Here is a 22,157-nt window from a genome sequence, read left to right as displayed (position 1 = left end):
TAGCTAAGAAGGGGTGTAGCTTCAAATCTCCTGCTTCTAAATCTAACCCCAGAGCCTCTATTATTAACCACCAAGTGATCATTCTGCTCTCTGAGCTATTTGTTCAAGGCTAATATTGACTAACTTGGTGGCCAAAGGAAGAGAATCAAGTGCTCCATTTAGGTGTCAAGGTATCAGTATTATCCAAACCAAGGGGATAAAACCCTAAAGTTAGTAACCTGGACCAGCTCACCTCCTTACAGGTGAATGCTGGAGTGAAACCTGGTTGTCCTGAGAATTCCGGGGCGTGGCAGGGTGAGTAGAGGGAGACCAGAGTGCCATGGACAACCCTACAAAACAGCGACTCAAAGACAGGCAGAGGATGAGAAGCCCATAAAGGATAGAAAATAGAAGTCAAAGCTAGGAAGCTACTAGGCAAGTGCAGGGTCAGGAGACCAGGGGACAGAAAACTGGTCTAAGGAGAACCAGTCCTCTGGGGAGCTCAGGGAGGAAAAGCTGGATCTGAACATAGGTATATTTTTAAGAGCAGAGTAAGGCAGGGCTTTTTCTTTGATTTTGATTTGAGACTTTGCCCCCATGATGACAGCAGAAGGACAAGAGTGCAAGAGCAGATGAGATAGAGCCAGGCAGGGCCCATGTTCTACATCAGGGTTTGGCAATTTTTTTCTGTAAAGAGACAGATAGTAAATATTGTAGGCTTTGCACCATAGCGGCCTTGTTGCGATTACGCAACTCTGCAAACTCAGCCACGTAAGAGTGGCTTTACTTAGCCTACAAAAATAGGCAGGACAATAAAAAACAGTCAGTGGGCCGAATTTGGCCCAGGGCCTAGCTGTAATTTGCTGACCCCTGTTCTAGACCCATAACTCTCAACGGTCAGTATCAGAATTAACTGGAAACTATGCAGTGAGAGAGCACAGCACTCAGGGTATATATGCAAGAAAAATAACCTTTTTTGTATAATTGGATTTAATCCAATTTCAAGCCCTGGTGGAAACTTTATTTCATCAATTCAGGATGAATCTCCTGAGTTTTTTGGGCCCTGGAGGTGGGGCTCTGTTCTTGGTGCTGTTAACATAGTCCAGCATCTGTTGAGGGCTGTTCTCGCTGGTCTTCGCTCACCAGTGGGAAAGGTCTCTGAAGTGCCATCCTGGCATCCTAAGCACACTCCGGCTTCCCATCTGGCCCCACCTGCTTCCCTGCTGCTCAGATGGGTGGGCTCCTGATGCTTCTGCACTATCCCCTGGAATGCCTGGCTGCCCAGGGAAACCACATGGCCACGTCATCCGTTCCTGTGCCTTGTGGGGTGCAGGGAACCCCAAGGGCCTCCCCTGACTCTCCCCAGGAAAGAGCACAAGAATCCCTCTGTTCTAGGATTTCCCAATGATGTGGAGTTCCCATAAGCTTTCTGCAAACCCAATCCCAGGACTCAGTCTGAGGATTAGGGGGTGGGAGGGACAGAGTTCAGGACCTTCTCATGTACTTAACATGTCTTAACTCTTTGGTTGTCTGCCTCTCCCAATTTGGGGAAATTTTGTTAGTGTCTGGGATCTTGGGGCTTAGGCTTTGGTGACTGAAAAGCCAATAATTGGCTCCTTTGTGCTTTTTAGATGTTCTCTCGAGAAAACAAATGAAAATCATTCTAGCTTAGTAAATGGGGAGGAAGTGCACAGAATAGGGTAGAGTTCAAGCCAAAGAACCAGTGCTTCTGGGCCAGGCAGGCCTAACAGCTTGGCCAACTTCTTCCCCCCGCCCCACACGCGTTGGATATCTGCGCTTACCAGATACAAAATGAATTTCACGCCATAACTTTCCATCAGAGGGAGTACGAGCTCTGGGATTTGACAGGCATGAATTGAATCTAGGCTCTATACCTCTTGGCTGACTAAGCAAGTTCCTTAATATATTGATTAGTCAAAGTTCAACAAAGTAAGCAGAAACCAAATTTCAAGCAAAGAAGAATCAGTACAGGAGAACTTGGAAGGGCAGAGGAACAGGTTCTATGCTGAGTCTCCAAGAGGATGCTCCAAGCCACACTGCAGAACTGGTTTGCCAAGGCAGTTGTTCAAGAAGATGGGGGGGTCAGGAAGCTAACAGAAGAATTATTGACTCCAGGAAGACGACACCTTAGTTGACCTTTAGGGATCAGGAAGTTGTCTTCACTGCAATTACTGGCTCCAGAGCCATAGCAAAGATGCCATAGCCATAGCAAAGATTATTGGCAGCCATAGCAAAGATCACGGTTAAATTTCCTGATTTCACTGGTCTCTGTTTCTGTTAGAAATATTTCAATTTTTCTTAAGGTTTTATTTGTTATAGGTATTTATGGCATCAATGAGATAAATTTTGATTTTTTAAAAAAATAACAACTGCAGAACACAAGCATAATGCCAAGTGACAATGATAGCCATTTGCTCGGCGCTAGATTAAATCGAGAGCTGTCCCTCCCCCTCGGTTATCAGTGTGGAGCATATGGAAATATGCTAAGGTTTGGATGAATTTTGATTCAAACCTCAGACCTCAACTGACAAAACTGATCTGCATCTGACTGGATATTTCAAATGGCTGCATTCCCAAATAGGTCAATGTCAATGTCACTCACAACTGTCTCCATGCCAGGAAAGAATGGTAGAACGCTTAAAAGGCATTTTATGAGTAAATGGGGGACTTTTCATCCTTTGGAACTTATTTTTATATAAGATAGTGAACCAGCATTAGCCTTAGTTCTGAAGTTTTAGAAAAGATTCTAGAATTATTGAAACAATTGTGACATGTAGGATAGATGTAGAGAGTTTCCAATAGGCCTTTGGTTTATGGGTTAGAGCTGAGATGCCCTGACTTACTTATAAACTTACTGAAATCCTATTTGATTTTGAGGTCTGATTTTATAAAATTTAATAATGATCCCAATGAACTCTATAGGTCAAATTTTCTTAGAGTGTGATTCAAGGGGTGGGGATTCAAACGATTTCACTGGATTGGAAGACTTTTGTTATAAAAGTCTTGGGAAGAGTAGGACTCTGAAGGCAGATAACCTAGATTCCAACCCCAGCTGATTCTCTTCCAAGTTACTTAATGTCTCTGGGCTTCAGACTTCTTACCTGTAAAATGAGGATAATAATAGAGATGAGGAGGAGGAGGGTGAGATGATGGCAATGTGATGATGATAGACAGATAAATAGCATACATCAAGTGATTATTTTGTGCAGGCTTTATCAGGAGACTTTACATGTACTAACTCATTTCATCTTCAAGAAAACCCTTTGAGGTAGATTTAAATAAGGTAATGTATGTAAAGTGATTAACATAGTCTTTGCCAATAGGAAACCCTCAATAAATGTCCACTATTATTACTATTATCACTGGGTTGTCATGAAGAAAAATGAGACATTGGTGTTTTTTGTTTTGTTTTTTTTTGTTCTTTTATTTTTTTTAAGTTTCTTTTTTTTTTCACAACTCACACACACACACACACACACACACACACTGTATTTTATTTTTACAAGAGATAAATAAACTGACACCAAGCATTGTAAATGGATGACCACAACAAAAGCAACAATGATTGCAACTACCCAACACAAAACACACTCATACTATGTCATAATATTGACATTCAGTCCAATAGTCCTCCACTGTAACAGCTCCTTTACTTTGCAGTGAAAATTGATTTGTATATTTTTTGCCACTGGGTCCTTGTGGGATTTTTTTTTTTTTATTCAAACAGAAAGTCACAAAAATTATAATCATCCTCATCAGTTCACTCAGTCCCATGTAATTAATTTTTTTTCATCTTGATCTTTTGTTAGCACTTTTATGAATTCATCAGTTTTCCATTAGAGTTCTGAAAATGCTTATTCATTCAGTTCAGCAGTGTAGTCAGTTACCAGAAACCTGTACCTGTCAGAGTCTTTTCCATGAATTCCTTGAAGATGAAACCCTTTTATACGAACATTTTTGCAAAAGCATCAGAGTACACCCAGAACTGTCTGTAAATGACAAAAGACTTAAAAATGACCACGGTTAAAGATTTGACGAAAGTTCATAATAATGCAATTGACAAGGAAATTTAGTTATTTCTGAGATATACATTTTAAAGTAATAACTAGAATTATGACTTATAACATTATACCAGAACATATAAGATTTTTAAAAATTTCATGTAATGTCTGAAACATTTATTTTAACATATTTCCATACAAATAACCCAAACAAAGTTTAGTATTAGTTGTTTTTTTGTTTGTTTGTTTTTTATACTGCAGGTTCTTATTAGTCATCAATTTTATACACATCAGTGTATACATGTCAATCCCAATCGGCCAATTCAGCACACCACCATCCCCACCCCACTGCGGTTTTCCCCCCTTGGTGTCCATATGTTTGTTCTCTACATCTGTGTCTCAACTTCTGCCCTGCAAACCAGTTCATCTGTACCATTTTTCTAGGTTCCACATATATGCGTTAATATACGATATTTGTTTTTCTCTTTCTGACTTACTTCACTCTGTATGACAGTCTCTAGATCCATCCACGTCTCAACAAATGACTCAGTTTCGTTCCTTTTTATGGCTGAGTAATATTCCATTGTATATATGTACCACCTCTTCTTTATCCATTCATCTGTCAATGGGCATTTAGGTTGCTTCCATGACCTGGCTATTGTAACTAGTGCTGCAATGAACATTGGGGTGCATGTGTCTTTTTGAATTATGGTTTTCTCTGGGTATATGCCCAGTAGTGGGATTGCTGGATCATATGGTAATTCTAATTTTAGTTTTTTAAGGAACCTCCATACTGTTCTCCATAGTGGCTGTATCAATTTACATTCCCACCAACAGTGCAAGAGGGTTCCCTTTTCTCCACACCCTCTCCAGCATTTGTTGTTTGTAGATTTTCTGATGATGCCCATTCTAACTGGTGTGAGGTGATACCTCATTGTAGTTTTGATTTGCATTTCTCTAATAATTAGTGATGTTGACCAGCTTTTCATGTGCTTCTTGGCCATCTGTATGTCTTCTTTGGAGAAATGTCTATTTAGGTCTTCTGCCCATTTTTGGATTGGGTTGTTTGTTTCTTTAATATTGAGCTGCATGAGCTGTTTATATATTTTGGAGATTAATCCTTTGTCCATTGATTCGTTTGCGAATAGAGACATTGCTTTTAAAACTTCCAGCTCTGTACCTGGCATACCTTGAGTGCTCATAAAGCATTCGCAATTGTTGTTTTGTTGATGAATTCCTATTATTTTATCATTGTTATTCTTCTCTTCATCCAGCCCCCCTAATTTGGATCATACACTATTTTCAAAACTATCTCTCTTCCTATTAGTTAACTAATTAAGCCTCTAGCTGCTGGGAGTTTGAATTAATTAATTCAATTTTTTCAGTAAATATTATTAAGTACCAACTATATGCCAGGCACTATTCTAAGCCTACGCGATACAGTGGTGAACAAAACAAAATTCCTGCTCTCACTTTCACCATTTTAAAGCAAAGTAGGAAAACATTTTACATAATTGAGCTAAAATAGACAAAAAGAGAAACCAGTAAAACAAACAAACAAAAAAGATTAAAAATACAAAAGCAATAAAATGGTATCTAAAAGAACGTACAGAAAAAGGAAATGATAGAAGAGTGATTTCCAATGAATAAAAGTTGATATTTCAAATAAATATAGAGCAATGATGTAAGACAAACTGAAGACAATAGAAATTAGATTTAAATAAGAAAAAATGTTTAAACTAAATATATAAGCAATATATAAATAGGAAAGTAGTGACTAGAGGCCACTAGTCAGTATAAGCCTCCAGCTCCTGGGAGTTTGCCTACCCGGGAGTTTAAACAGCTGTTAAAGGCCTGAAAAGCCCAACCCCTGCAGATGTTACCCTTCCCCTCAATCTCCCAAGGATACCCAGTGGGGGTGAGGGTGTCCACGGATTTTTGCTTTCAACTCCTTTAGGCAACTTTGTCACTTAAACATTTTGTCAAAGCAATGAGTACACGTCACTCAAAAGTCAAACGGTAGAAAAGCCCCTGCCCAACCATTTCTGCCCCAAGTCCTGTTCCCCAGAGGCAACCACTGATAACCACTAGTGGTTTTGTGTTTTTGTGTTTTGCATTTTGTTTTTTGATCATTTGGATAGGCTTTATTTCCACAGAACCATTTCCCCTCCTTACAAACACAGAATTAAAGATATAGAGAAGGCATACAATTTTTAAAATAATATTCCTTTATTATGCTTTTCATATCCATGGAATTAGTAGTAATGGCTCTCTTTTATTTCTGATACTAGTAATTTGTGTCTTCTCTCTTTTTCTTGGTTAGCCTTGCTAGATATTTTTCAATTTTATTGATCTTTTTGGAGAGCCAGCTTTGGTTTCATTGATTTTCTCTGTTGTATTCCTATTTTCAATTTCACTGATCCTGCTCTAACTTTTATTATTTCTCCTCTTCAGCTTACTTTGGATTTAATTTGCTCTCTTTTCTAGTTTCCTAAGGTGGAAGTTTAGATCATTGGATTTTATGTATTTCTTTTCTAATGTATTCAGTTAATGCTATGAATTTTTCCTCTGAGCACTGCTTTTGCTATACCCCACAAATTTTGATGAGTTGTATTTTCATTTTCATTTAGTTCATTTCTACTTTTTTCCTTTGATAGCCACCTCCGTATTTTAGATGTACTTTATGTGTAACATTTCAGAAACGCTTTGTTACTGAAGCAGGTAGGACTAAGTGTAAGACATATCATATTTCTATATTTCCGTAATCAAATTTAATCTTTCCCAGGCTCATAATCCCCCTGGCTGATGAGAAATTCCACTAAGGATATGTTTGAGGATGCTCTTTTTCCCAGGAACATGCACAAATCTCAGGGGTCTTACACAGGGTGGAATATTTTGGTATTAGTTGATATGCTCCTTGTTCACCTTTGAATTGATCCCTTGAGAGTGGACAGCTCAGCCACCTTTTGACATGGGTATTTTATCTCAGGGTTTCCAAGGTCATGGTTATTAGCATCTTCCTGTCCTCATCTCAGAGCTATCCCATTAGAGATTTGTCACCTCTCTAGAGGCTCTTTATGGGTGCTGGTCCAATACTCAGGGAACCTGTGAGACTCATCCCATTCTCAGGCTCTGGTGAAGGTCCCCAAACCTCTTTCCAGCTAAGCTGCCTCTGCTCCCCCAACTCTAAAAGCATTGACCTCCACCTCCATCATCTTTGAGATGATGCAGTATAACCCTTTCAATGAGGGGTTGAAACCAAAAGCCCTATCCAAGAGTTATCTTTATCTAGAGGTAAATAACTTCAGCTTTTGTCTTAGCAAGGGAGCATAAAGAGATGGCTACCCTCTTGGAATGGGATAGAAAAGCAAAAGACAACAAAACAACACCCCCAGACCCCAAAACAATAGGACCAAGTATAAATCACACATGAATCACTTGATAAATCATCCTTCACATTAAAATTCCTAAAATTGTTGGAAAAATACACATTTATGGACTCAGACAAACTGGGGAAGATAATGATTCTCGGTTATGGGCTGGACAGTTTCCACTGGAGACTCTTTATTTCATTTATCCTTATAGTGGCTCCTTGAGATAGTATTATCATCTCCCTTATCCAAATAAAAATACCAACACTCAGAAATTTGCCCAGATCTCACAGCTATGAAAGAATGGAGTAGAACTGGTACTCAAATCTGCAGGACTCTTGAACTACACTTTTTCCTCTGTACCATCCTGCCCCTCATCCTGCTGTCAGTGGCTTTCCAAAGACAGCCAGCACTAAAGTACGTACAAGGAAAGTCAGTGTTTTAAAAGTCAGTTCTGTTGGGGAAAACACTAACACAGAAAAAACAAACAAAGCCTAGATGATGGCAAATCCAAACCCATTGGTTGTCTGACAGAATGGTCTCCTGGTGTTTTCCACCAACATACTTTCCCAAAGCAGTCATAACTATAAGTTAGTGAACAACATTCACCGTGTACAAAATAAAACATCATCTAATAACTAAGGTTATCAGTCCCTTCCACACATAGAAATGAGAAGCATCTGTCATATTTTAAAAAATAAAGAACAGCATCAAATATAGAAATTTATACATTTACAGACAAGATCTTGTTTGTTCATTATCATACATATTAACAAAATATGAGTAGATATGGAAAAAATTTTAAACCTCAAATATGAAATAAAGTCAGTCTATTATACTGACTTTTTTTTTTTCCTTTTTATTTAATTAATTAATTTTTTTATTTTTGGCTGTCTTGGTTTCTGTGCGAGGGCTTTCTCTAGTTGCAGCAAGCAGGGGCCACTGTTCATCGCGGTGCGTGGGCCTCTCAGTGTCGTGGCCTCTCTTTGTTGCGGAGCACAAGCTCCAGACGCGCAGGCTCAGTAGTTGTGGCTCACAGGCCTAGTTGCTCCGCGGCATGTGGGATCTTCCCAGACCAGGGCTCGAACCAGTGTCCCCTGCATTGGCAGGCAGACTCTCAACCACTGTGCCACCAGGGAAGCCCCCATATTATACTGACTTTTAATTTTGCTCAAGCTTAGATGAACTGTGTCTATAACCATTCTGGGAAATATAGGATACACATTGTCAACTAATATAATATTTTTTTTATTACAAAATGTCAGGTAAGTGTAAAGGAGAATGTAGGTTCTGGATTTTTATTTGCAAAATGCAAACCATTAAAAATTGGATACCTCAAATCATACAGTTAATCAGAGAGAAAAACAAGGCATCTAGATATCTTCATTTCTAATTGTGGTACATATGAGATTTAAAAGATATACTTTGAGAACCTCATTTGAAAGATGCAGGGAGAGGCTAAGAAGCAGAGGTATGTTTTTGTTTGTTTGTTTGTTTTTAACATCTTTATTGGAGTATAATTGCTTTATAATGGTGCGTTCATTCCTGCTTTATAACAAAGTGAATCAGCTATACTTATACATATATCCCCATATCTCCTCCTTATCCCACCCCTCTAGGTGGCCACAAAGCACCGAGCTGATCTCCCTGTGCTATGCGGCTGCTTCCCACTAGCTATCGATTTTACATTTGGTAGTGTATATATGTCCATGCCACTCTCTCACTTCATCCCTGCCAAAGGTATGTTGTGATTGGTGATCTATTTGAAGTTTATAAAACTGTTCACCTCAGAGGAACACCATACAATCATGTGTTATTATTGAACATTTAATTTTTAACCTACTTAAGCTAATGAGATAACTATTAATAGTGTGTAGACTCTCTCCCTTCATTCATTCAACAACTATTCATTGGGTGCCTCGTAGGTACAGGCACCACTCTTGGCCTAAGGGTATAACAGTGAATAAAACAAAGTTTGACAGAAGAAAATAAAATGTGACTTGCTGATGGTTTGGATGTAGAGTGGGAGAGAAAGAGAAGAGACAAAAATGACTCCAAGAATTTTGGTCCTAGCAACAGGGAGATGGGTGTGAGATCTACTGAAAGGGGAAAACTGGGGAGGAGCAGGATTGGGGATGTAAAAGCAGAAGATCCATTCTGGACAGGTTAAGGTTAAGGTGCCTGTGAGATATCCAAGTGTAGAAGATGAGTAGGTGGTTAGGTTTGTGCATCTAGGGTTCATTAAACAGACCTGGGCTAGAGATATAAATTTGAGAGGTCTCAGTATATCAATGTGTTTAAGCTGCATTTAAAGCCAAAGGGGTGGATGAGATCACATAAGGATTCAATTCAGTTAGAGGACTGAGGACTTAGCCCTGGAGTGCTGGAATATTTAGAGGTTGGGAAGATCAAGATGACCTAAAAAGGAGAATGAGAAAGAGGGACCAGTGAGGAAGAAGGAGAACCAAGGGAGTGGACTCGTGGAGGCCAGTGAAAGAAATTGACTCAAGAGGGAAGAAGCACATAACTGTGTCAAACACTGATGGTGGTTCAATGAAGGGGAGCACTGAGAATTGAAGCAAAGTGGAGGATCCTTTTCAGTGGCATGGTGGGCGTAAAGCCTGATCAGCATGTGTTTCAGAGAAAAGGGAGGAGATCAAGTAGAGACAGCCAATATGGACTACTCTTTCAAGAAGTCTTATCATAAAGAGGAGCAGAGAAACAGGGCAATGGATGGAAGGGTGGAGGTCAAGGGAGAGTTTTATTTTAAGGTGGGGTTTGTTTAGAAGGGGACCAGTCCATCTTTAGTAAAAGGAAGGAAGGCAGATTATGTGGTGCAGATACAGATAGACTGATGGATTTCATGGTGGTGCACATGGGAATTCTCTTTTGATATGTTTGATTTCCTCAGTCAAATAAAAAGCTCAGTTGTTAGCTGAGAGTCAGAGGTGGAGAAGTGGTGTTGAGAGGTTGAAATGGAAAAGTTGTAACAAAGTCTAGGACAGGAGCGGGTGCTGACTAGGGACATGACAGGATTGCCTGCAGTATGGAAACCCCACCCCAGATTTGCTCTCAGGAACACATAAAACTATTAGTATGGTTGTGTGTTTCTTCCTAGCACATTGAGGCTACTCAAGTGTAGGCATGGAGTAGGTGAAGAGTTGGGTTTAATCAAATTCAACAGAATCAAAAGAATTAAAGGAGATAGATGTGGTACATATATACAATGGAATATTACTCAGTCATTAAGAGGAACAAAATTGTGCCATTTGCAGAGACGTCGATGGACCTAGAGACTGTCATACAGAGTGAAGTAAGTCAGAAAGAGAAAAACAAATATCATATAATATCGCTTATATGTGCAATCTAGAAAAATGATTCAGATGAACTTATTTTCAAAGCAGAAATAGAGACACAGATGTAGAGAACAAACGTATGGATACCAAGGGGGGAAGTGGGGGTGGGATGAACTGGGAGATTGGGATTGACATATACACACTACTATGTATAAAATAGATAACTAATGAGAACCTACTGTATAGCACAGGGAACTCTACTCAATGCCCTGTGGTGACCTAAATGGGAAGGAAATCCAAAAAACAGGGGATATATGTATATGTATAGCTGATTCACTTTGCTGTACAGAAGAAACTAACACAACATTGTAAAGCAGCTATACTCCAATAAAAAGTAACAACAAAAAAAGAATTAAAGGAGATAATTTTAACATTAAAAAGCAAATAAGATTGGTTGTCAGTGGGAAGGACGACCGGGTGTCCTGGGGACAAATGTGGGAAGGAGATATTTTACTCTATATTCTTTTATATCTATTGAATTTTGATCCATAGAAAAGAATGAGCTCTTCAATAAGTTATAAGATAATTTTAGATACAGATAAGTGATGTGAAGAATGTAAAACAGAATGGAAAAAACATGGCTAGAGCACATGAAGGGTATGCTATAGATAAAGTGGTGATACTTGAGCTGACACAGAGGATGAGAGGGGTTCTGTCTTCTTTATTATTATCATCATCATTATGATTAATTACAGCTAACTACAATGCCTTTAATTCTGAGCTTGAGTGGGAGGTGATTTATTTTTGGGTGATTCAAAATCATTAGGCCAAATAATCTGACCTTTTAAAAATTGTTAAAAGTGATTATGTTTATTTATGTTGCTAAAATGAGGTAGATTTGTTTTCTTTCCCAGTTCAGTTATGTGGTTGAGCTGATAAATAATCTTTTATCTTTGTAAGAAAGATTTTGAAAACCATTAACCTGTAGCTTGTGCCAATCAACTTATCCACATGGTACCTAGCAATGTCTTACACCTTGATCCTGTACTTTCTGTTAATAGGTTAAGGCAAAAGGAGAAACAGACTCAGAGCTGCCTCCAGGGCACATGCCCGCAAAGGCAATTCCCAAATGAGTATAGAAAGAGTAATCTCATTGAGTAGACAAGGAGATTCCTTGCCCACCTCTCTAAGGATGCTCTTTGTGTTTCTGCAGCCTGCTTTTACCCATCAGGAGGGAGGACAAAATGTGCTGTTAGACAGAACGTTCTGGTCCATGTCTTCTGGGCTTGGGGACTCCCTGTTCCTCCTGGGCATTTCCCTCCCTCACTGGCTCATATTCATTGCTTGAGACTGCATGCAAATACTACTGCTATCCCTGGCTTAGCACAGGGGTTGGCAAACTTTTTCTGTAAAGGACCAGAGAGTCAATATTTCAGGCTTTGCAAGTATTAATGTCTCTGTCTCAGCTCTTTGACTCTGCCATTGTAGTGCAAAAGCAGATATGTAAATGAAGATCTTGGTTTTGTTCCAATAAAACTTTATTTATGGATGCTGACATTTAAATGTCATGTAATTTTTACATATCACAAATATTCTTCTTTTGATTTTTTGAAAACATTAAAATATGTAAAACTCATTCTCAGGTTGTGGGCCATACAGAAATATGCAGGGAGCCAAATTTGTCCTTAGGCTGTGGTTAGCCAACTCCTGGCTTAACAGGATGCTCCCTATCAGCGCTTCAGGGCCACCTGCATCTCCTTGTATCTGAACTTGGAACTTCCCCATTGCTCCTACTCCTGCATTCTTCTGCACCTGTCTTGGGCCATGTTTCTTCATAAATTTACTCTGTTTTCTGTCTCTCTGAGATTCATCAACATTTTTGATACACTGACAGAGTAGTAGTCAAACATTTTTATAGACTATGTTATTTTAATGAACTTTTATTTCACAGTAATTTTTTTTCTTTTCCAGAGGGAGTATAGAAGTTTGATGAATGCCCTTTGACTACTAAGTTATTTGTTGATTTGCCTACTTTGGAGTGACATTAGGCAACTTCCAAAAATGATTCAAAGTCAGTTCTTTTTAAACTTATTTAAGAAAAAAAAAATTAGAAATTATAGTGATAAAACTAAGTGTTGGAAAATCAGGCAGACATTTTTTTGTGGCTCCCTAACAGATAAAGGGGGAGAAAACCTTAAAAGCAACATTAACAAGAACTAAATAGTCAAGAATAATTTTTATCAACTGCATCTCAAAAGTTTGAGAGTTTGCTTTTTCAAAAACAATGATCTAAAACAGCTCCTGCCAGGTGATCAGGAGTCTATTATTGAGTTCTAAAAATTTCAGCAAGCAACTCAAAGAGAAGAATTGAGATCCTAAAGTCTAAGAAATTGTATGATGGAGACCAAAGCTTACCTGGTTTAGTATTGGCAGCTGTTCTCTCTAGTTTGTGCTACTTTGCAGTTTTCTACCAGTGAGACAGAGGTGGAACAGACATCTGGAGTGGGGAGGGAGAATAGGATGTTTCCGAAGAAGTTTTGGAGATAGGGATGAAACTGCGGAGCACTTCACATGCAAAATGGGGTTTGGGGAGATTAATGTCAAAAGACAATTTTTAGAAATGTAATCTCCTTACTAGAAGGACAGCATAATATAGTGGTTAAGAGCATAGAGTATGGAACTGAGCCTATCAGCGTTCAACTCTGAGCTCTACCATTTACTACCTGTAGGACCTTGAGCAAATTACTTAATTTCTGTGTAACTCAGTCTCCTTATCTATAAGAGAGATAAAAATAGGTCTACCTCATAGGATTGTTATTAGTGTTAAGTGAAACGCCATATGCAAAGTGTTTTAAAGTGCCTGCTACAAAATAAGTCCTGTAAAAGTGGGTGGTGGAGTCCTTTTTATTCTGTGGTCTGCTGAGGCAGAACTAAAGGCTGACTTTCTTTAGGCCATATTGGATGTTAAGATAACTAATTCCTCAGTCCTATGTGTTTGTTGCTGTTTAAAAAGTCAGGAGACCCTTAGAGGTTTAAACATCAACCAACATTTTATTGATTTCAAAGTAATGTGTGGCCTACTGTCAGTCCCTGGAGTCCAGTATGTGCATGTGTGTCTGTGTGGGCACATATGTATGTATGAGTTGGGAGTAGGGTATGGTATGGGTTCTGTCTGTATAAAGAAGCAGAAAAGCAGGATGTCCAATATTCTGCATAACTGAGGGATCCATTTTACCATCCTATAGCTTATTCTCGTGCCACCCCAGGAAGCCCCCTAGCGCTATACACTCCCCCGAGGGCAATGCCAGCCCTGTCTATTCATCTTCGATTACCAGGGAGCCTCTGTTTCTCAGTGAATTTCCTTTCCATTCATTTTCAAATGACTTTTCTGATATGGGCTTTGTTGAATATGCACAAGATAGAGGCAGAGTTATGTGTATGGATTGATTTGCATAAGTATAAATACAGTATATGTAGCCTTATTTAAATGATAGAATGATAATATTGTGTTGCCACCTCAGAGTGAAAGCTAATTAATTCAGCTATTGAGATGATAACGATTCCTTTCTCAGTTAATACCAGAGCAAAAAAACCTGCAGAATTGTCCTAGCACTGTTCCTTTGACTCATCGTGGAATAAGGAATTTTATTTCAGTTCATTATTGAGCTATCAAGATCTATCATGGTTTTAAAGGGAATTGTTCCTGGGAGGGGCTGAAAATTAGTGGGGAGATTGACTCAAGTAAGCTAAAGTGGTCATTGAGATCAATCATTTGGTATCAGGAAAAAAGTTCTTTTTTCTTTTTTTCTTTTCTTTTCTTTCTTTTTTTGTCTGTAGTTTCTGTTGAATTGCATGATGTGGTGTTTGCACTCCCAATATCAACACTGATCTGAAGCACAGTCTTTTTTTAGACTTTATGTGGTTGGATTTGACATTTAGGAAAATGGTAATACCTTTCCTACTGAAAGTTATACCAGCTGACAAATTCACAAGAAAGTCTATGACTTTTTTAACCTTGACATCTCTAACTTTTTCTTCAGCCTGTTTTCATATTGAGTTAGTTATCAAGTCCTGAATGTTCCTCTGTTTCCTGGCCCCCCCCCCCCATATAGGTCAGGCATCAGTCACCCTCTGGCCATAACAGCCTCTTGCCTCCAGTCTCCGGTCTCCCTGTCCCACCTTTCTTGACCTTGCCCCAAGGAGTCTTCCCAACATGCAGGTTAGGTTAGCCCCTCCCCTGCCAAAACCCTCTAAAGGCTTCTCTCTCTCTCTACTTGATATAAAGATTCAACTTCTTTGCTTGGAGTTCAAGGGCATTTAACCATATTCTGTCCCACTACATGCCCTCATCCAACTCCCACTAATTCTCCCCACACTCTACCCTCCCATCAAGATGGATTATCTACCCTTCTTTGGAATCTCCATAACTCCGTGCATTTGCTCATTTCCCAGACTGTCCTTCCTCCCTCAAAGTCCATGTTTCAAAATCCCACTTATTCTCTGAGGTCCATCTCAAATTCTACTTCCTTCATGAGTTCTTCTGTGATTCCCCCTACTTGGAATTAATCAGGGCCATTCCCAGCCCATATAATGCCTTTTCCTCGAGACACTAGACTTTTAGCTGATGGGAAATTGCCATATTATACTTATTTTACTAGGACAATTTTTATTGCCTTCTGCTTGGAAAATTGTCATAACAAATGTGCAAATCTCCAAGTCTATGATAGAATTGCTGTCTCCCTTTAATGTGGCACATCCTTCACAAGCATTTAGTGTGGCCATGAAATGATCACTTTTTCATCTACATTCCAATAATTTATTACTTAATTAGCTATCCTATCACTCTACATTTTTATTGTGCTTTGATTTTACTTCTTTGTCTTCCCACTAAGTTGGAAGCTCTGAGGGACAAGGAATGTTTTCTTCATCTTGGTATCTCCCTTGCATTCTCTGATGCAGCTTTCAGGTAGTAGATATTTAATATTAAGTTATTCTACTCTCTTGTGATGCAAGGCGGGCAATTATAGCATAGTGGTTAAGAGTGTGGGCTTTGGTGCATGACTGCCTGGATTGGAATCTTTTTAGTCCAATTATTAACCATGTGATCATGGCCAAAATACTTAACCTCTCTGTACTTTTTTCTTCATCTGTAACATGGGGACACATAATATTATCTTCATCATAAAACTGATATGGAGATTAAATAACTAAATGCAGGTGAAGTGGTTAGAACAACAGAGAGTGGGTGCTTAGTAAATGTCAGCTGTTATTCCAACAGGCTGTTAAAATAGGAGGGACACTGCTGTCTCAATTTTGGCAAAGGCACGAAGACAATAGATGTTACATTCCAAAGTGAGTCCATCTTGCAGTGGGTAGTTAAGAACTAGTTAAATACCTCGCTTACTTTGAGGGTATGAAGTGAGCAGGAGTTGGTAATTAGAGAGTGATCTTTAAAGATTTTGGAACATGTGATTAGTGTGCTAGGAATCCCACATTCCCATTGCAAAGGGGTGGGTGGGGTGTGGCTCTCTGCCCCTGGGGGCCACCGCTGGAAAGTATGGGACTTTTGTGAGAATTAGAAAAAGGTGTCCCCCTTCCCCAGATAAAATCTGTACACTAAGGAGGCCCTGCTGCCCCAGGCCCAATGGAAGGTCTTCAACAGGATCACTCAAGGAGATTGACATGTATTCCCTGCAGCTGAGGGACACTGAAGATTGGCGTCTGACTTTCACCTGAGAAGTCGAAAGGGCAAGAGGGTGGGTGGCTGACTGCTCATAGGTAGGTGGGAGCAATTTTCTCTGAGTTTGTTGGAGCAGAGAAAACTGGCATGGGGTTGAGTCCATGGAGTGGAGGGACCTCAGAAGAAAGAGGACGCAGGTGAATTGCCAAATTCCTAGATGCTGAAGAAGGAGATGCAAGCCATGGGCTAGAAGAGAGACATATTTGCCCTCAACAAGGAACTGCAGAGGAAAGTATCCCAGTGATGGGAGGAGTTCTTGAAAGAACCCAAACCAAGGGAGAAAGAGTCAGTTTCCGAAACTTGCTAGATACAAACCAGCTTCTAACAACACCAGGCAAGTAAGATCTTTCCTGTCACTTCTTCCCCTGCCTCCCCCAGCCCTCTCCTTATTCACCACTCCACCTCGACTCCAGAAGTGTCAGGAACCATGGTCATCCAGGTCTATGGGTGGAGGAGGAAGAGGAGAAGCAGAAAGGAGGCCAGTCAGTCCCCTCCCCACCTCCAGGAAGCTGAACTGTAGCAGCTGTAGCTGTGGCTGCATCCTCTCCGGGGAGATGTTTATTTTAAAGCACGGTTGGCATGTTTATTATTATACCAAGCTGCATATATTAAGTACTGAATTGAAACCTCAATACTCACTTCCGAGTCTGACCTCTGCATCCAGAACTGATCGTTCAGTCAGCCTCTCTGCCTCAGCACAGCCCAGGAACACGGAATTTCACTAGTTGGGTTGTTTGCCTCTCTTTGTTCTCAGCACCTAGAGCTCATTAGTACATAATGGTCTCCCAGTAAAGATACATTAATGAAAGTAATCTATCTTTTAAAACAAACCAAAATTTTTCCAAAGAGAGGCTATAATTCAAATGTGTCTTTATTTTTGAGAAATAAATCATTAGTAACAGCAGCCATCTGGACCGTGCAGCACAGCCAAAAGTACATTTGTCACCGATATGGTCAAGGATGGCCTGGGTGCCCTGCAGGGGTTCATGAGAAAAATGCTCTGGCATCTCTCAATCCAAGTGTGTTGTTAGGAGCCTCTTACTTCTTTCTGTGTTTCTTCCCCAGGTTTCTTCAGGAGAAGCATTACCAAAAATGCCGTGTACAAGTGTAAAAACGGGGGCAACTGTGTGATGGACATGTACATGCGAAGGAAGTGCCAAGAGTGTCGACTAAGGAAATGCAAAGAGATGGGAATGTTGGCTGAATGTATGTATACAGGTATTCGCAACAAGCAATTAAATTCCACTAAAAATCTCTTAAGGAGGCAGATGTCAGGTAACTCACATGATTAGAATTGTACGTCACATATTAAAGAAGAGACTTATTAAGCCATCTAAGTTCTTGGAAAGGGTAATGAACCACTGAAATTGTCGAAACTGTCAGCTAAAGAGCTTCTTATGCACCTGAAAGAAACAGCTGTGTTTTGGTGTCCATTGTTGCAATGAATTATACGTGAAGTGAAATGGCGTTAACATACAGTCAAAATAACATGTTTTAATAAGCTACAAAGAATGACAGTCTAAATGTTTCCTCCAAATAGGATTTAATATCCTTCTTATTTATTGTTTAATCAGCATAAAAATTCACAGTTGTGGGAAAAATTAAGAATGCTCTGTACGGTGTAACTGCCTGTGAATTGTCTAAATAGAGTTTTAAAACTAGTCATTTTTTTAAGACTCCTTTTTCTCTTAGTGCGGCTTTGAACCAATTTGTATAGGTTTACACAGGAAATTAACTACTCCGAGTTTTAATATAATTCGGTCCTTCAATCAGATAAAGAGGCACTGTATTAACTGCTGGCTTTGTGAGAAACCATAATCTTCATCAAAATTTGGAATGCATGCTAGTACATAACATATTAATTTTTCATTCTGCAAATTCTACAGACCACTCAGATTCTGAGATATGTCCTATTCCTGCTCAAAACACAAATAATAGACAAACAAACGTCACCAAGGGGATGACAACATTCAGAGAGGGAATGCCACATGAAATAAAAGCCTTTGGAAGGTGACTCCAGTTCTATTGTTCCCCAGCTGCAGGCAACTGGGATGGACCCAAAGAAATAACGCGTGCAGGAGGGGGGGAAAAATAGGTCAGTGTAAATAATCCAGCTCTGGATGGATGAAAATTTTATAGTGCCCGATCACAATCTCTTCTTAGCGTATATGAAACAAGAGACTGCGGTAGGGGCTGTGGCTGGAATCCAATCTTGCAGTGGAAACACTTACTTCGATCCTGGGTGGTTCATGTTCCTCATCACTTAAATATGAACCTGTTCCAGCAAAGTCCTGAGGACATTTTTCATGACTCCACCTACAAAAGTCTATAATGTTATTTATGAAAACACAAACTTCTCTAGTAACAGATATAAGAGCTTTTGTATGATCCTATAAAATAAATGCCCTGGACAAAGAAACTCTTGGAACTTCGTTTCATTAACATTGAGAGGATAAGGAAGTTAAATAGGAACATGGGAGATTGTTCTTCATTATTTTAATAGTTCTGTTTAAGTGTAAATTTATGATGATATTGTATGATTATTCAAAAGAAAGTTTCAAAGTCCCCTGGAGTTATTTTCATCTGTAACTATATTCTTAATCATTTATACAGTTCTGAAAATTAACAGGACTTTAAAATTTTTCCCTAAAGGATGTTGACATCATTTTACTCAACACGTTTACTTTTGTGTTTAATGTGAAATTGGATCTACTTCTTATAGTACAGTTATGTAAACATCGATGGAAAACAATATTAATCCTATGTTTTGAAACACTAGCTTTCAAGGCCCCCTAGGCCAGGAAGAGGGTGAGTGTCATTCACCTTTTTTATTGAATACCTTACACTTGTACAATGCTCTGGTGTTACAAATTCTTTGCAGAAAGCTCATTTTAAAAAATGACCTAATGATATTTAATCTACAGAAAACTCTGTGGGGTAAATCTTATTCTCATTTTACCAAGGAAGAAACTGAGGCTCACAGGAGATGCATTTCTTGTTCAAGGCCAAGTCTTAAAGTGTCAGTAGGGCTAGAATTAGCTCTGTGCTAAATGGCAAAGGAGACCTTTTGAGCCGACCACACCTCAGCCGCCTCGTGACCACACACCCAACAGGACTTTCCTTGGATGGTGAAGATTCTCTGTTTATGTTTTCAGGCTTGTTAACTGACATTCAGTGTAAATCTAAAAGACTGAGGAAAAACGTGAAGCAGCACGCGGATCAGACCATTAATGAAGACAGTGAAGGACGTGACTTGCGACAAGTGACCTCGACAACTAAGTCATGCAGGGTAATGACGGGCCAGCGCGTCCACCATAGCCGGCGGCCACTGAGCTTCTAGGATGTTGTGACTTGGGCGGGGGGCTTTCACACCAGGGCCACAGCCACAAGCAGAATTTCATTTCAAGTGTGCATCAAGTGCTTTTTAGTCAAGAGAGTAATACATGCTTCCATGTAAAGATTCAAAGGATAGCAGTTATGTAAACATGGATGAAGTAAGATAAGTGAAAGTTCTCCATCTCCCTGATCCCATTCTCCTCCTGCTTCCCAGAGGTAACCAGTGGGAATGGTTTGGGGTTTAAAACGAGTGTCAATGTCATTTTTTTCCCTGTCATTGAGAAGGGAGGCTCAGACTGGAAAGGATGTGGACTCAATAGGTGTTTGTGGATTAGTCCTTATCAAGGGGTATAACAGGGTGAATACACATCTGTGGGTCAATAGAGAAAGGCCCTTCTCCCTGAGGTCGCAAATTACTCAAGAAATCCTTTGAGTGACTCAGGACAAAATAGAGGAACAGCATCTTGGATGCTTAGCCAAACGTGTTGTGATAATTCACAGAACATTTGGAGGAATTTTAATTTGCCATTAGTTGAAAAACCAATAATCCATGATTGATTAAGTCACACCCTTCTCAATATTTATTATACTACTGACAAAGAAAATTTCATCCATGTTTAGTTTTGCAAATATGTTATTTTGTGTTCATTTCAGAAAAAATAATTTTACGTAAAAAGTACAGTTGACCTTTGAACAACTTGGGGGGTAGTTAGGGATGTCCAACCTCGGACAGTCGAAAATCCACATATAATTTCACAGTCTGGCCCTCCCGTAACCTCAGCTCTGCCCCTGTGAATTCAACCAACCACAGATTCTGTAGTGCCGTAGAACATGTTTAGTAAAAGAAATCCGTGTATAAGTGGACCCACGCAGTTCAAACCTTGTGTTGTTCAAGGGTCAGCTGTATTACTTTGTCATAGTGCTTCATCAATAACACTTTGGTAAAGGAAGCAATGAGTCGACACTATTATTCACACTCATCAAAAGATGCTAATCAGGCGGAAAGAGGTGTTTGTGGTCTGAATTGTCCAGATTGATGACTCACTACTTCAGGGGTTGGCAACATTTCTGTAAAGGGCCAGATATTTTAGGCCTTGGCCACATGGTCTCTATGAGAACTACTCAACTCTGCTATGGTAGTAGGCCTGATAGGCTTTATATCCTGATTATTATTTATTCACAAGAAATACATGAAAGGAATATTTTGTTATCCCTGTTTTATAGATAGGAAAATTACCCACTTGGGACAAATTTAGTGAAATGTGATGTGGCTTGCCCAAGGAACTAGAGAAAGCAATTACACATTATAACAGAGTGCATGCACAGTTTCTGCCATATTTAGGGCTTTTTTCAACAATTTCTGCTAGTGGTTTACTCCAGATGAGAGTACACATGGGAAACATGCCTTATAACCAGCTTCCCTGACACCTTTCATTTTTTTGCCAGTGTAGGAGAAAACTGAACTCACCCCAGATCAACAGAATCTTCTTCATTATATTATGGATTCATACAGCAAGCAGAGGATGCCTCAGGAAATAACAAATAAAATTGTATGTACAATATCTGAAAATACATGGGTTTAAAGTTAATATTTTCTGGAGTTTTACTACCTTGGGGGTCAAATTTATATATGAATATGTTATTTTAAATGATTAGGGCTTAGAATTTAAGTTGTACATTTAAACTTTTTGCAGCATTAAACAAAGAGTAAGAAGTCTCATACTTAGCTTGGCAATAGTAATTGTTCTCCAAGGGTCTGAAAATTTTGAGCTGGGTCTTAAAATTTATTATCTAAATATGGTTCTATAGTCTAACAATTTTATATTGATATCTCCTTCTATCTACTTATCGTTTACTTTTTTCTTGAAATTTAGTTAAAAGAAGAATTCAGTGCAGAAGAAAATTTTCTCATTTTAACTGAAATGGCTACCAGTCATGTACAGATTCTCGTAGAATTCACAAAAAAACTTCCAGGTATTTTTACATGTTGTTACTTTTCTACTACACTGTACAATATTCTTGTGACATTGAGAGGCAGTTCTGTTCATTGTAAAAAGGGAATAATGCCACATCTGCTTTATAGCTTTTTATTTATTTACTTATTTTTTAAATTTTATTTATTTATTTATTTATTTATTTTATTTTTGGCTGCGTTGGGTCTTCGTTACCGTGCGCGGGCTTCCTCTAGCTGTGGCGGTCCTGGGCTACTCTTCCGTGCGGTGCACGGGCTTCTCATTGCGGTGGCTTCTCTTGTTGCGGAGCACGGGCTCTAGGCGCGTGGGCTTCAGTAGTTGTGGTACGCGGGCTCAGTAGTTGTGGCACACAGGTTTAGTTGCTCCGTGGCATGTGAGATCTTCCCAGACCAGGGCTTGAACCCGTGTCCCCTGCATTGGCAGACGGATTCTTTTTTTTA

The 22,157-nt window shown here is 39.4% G+C and overlaps 1 protein-coding gene across 7 annotated transcripts in view; it reads left to right on the top strand.

Annotated features, from left to right (window-relative positions):
• Positions 1-22,157, top strand: part of NR1H4 (nuclear receptor subfamily 1 group H member 4) — a 75,117-nt gene that overhangs the window by 38,226 nt on the left and 14,734 nt on the right. For 4 of the 7 annotated variants that reach the window (XM_082419459.1, XM_082419458.1, XM_082419456.1 and 1 more), the window contains 4 exons: positions 17,474-17,626; positions 19,564-19,697; positions 21,196-21,294; positions 21,619-21,718. In XM_082419459.1, the coding sequence (XP_082275585.1) occupies positions 17,474-17,626; positions 19,564-19,697; positions 21,196-21,294; positions 21,619-21,718 (486 nt within the window). The remainder of the gene's footprint in view (positions 1-17,473; positions 17,627-19,563; positions 19,698-21,195; positions 21,295-21,618; positions 21,719-22,157) is intronic. The other 3 variants (XM_082419460.1, XM_082419457.1, XM_082419455.1) reach the window with 1 other exon arrangement.

This window comes from Balaenoptera physalus (genome assembly GCF_965194825.1).
Source record: "Balaenoptera physalus genome assembly, chromosome: 13".
NCBI classification, from domain to species: Eukaryota; Metazoa; Chordata; class Mammalia; order Artiodactyla; family Balaenopteridae; genus Balaenoptera; species Balaenoptera physalus.
This window is presented reverse-complemented; position numbering and strand designations above follow the sequence as displayed.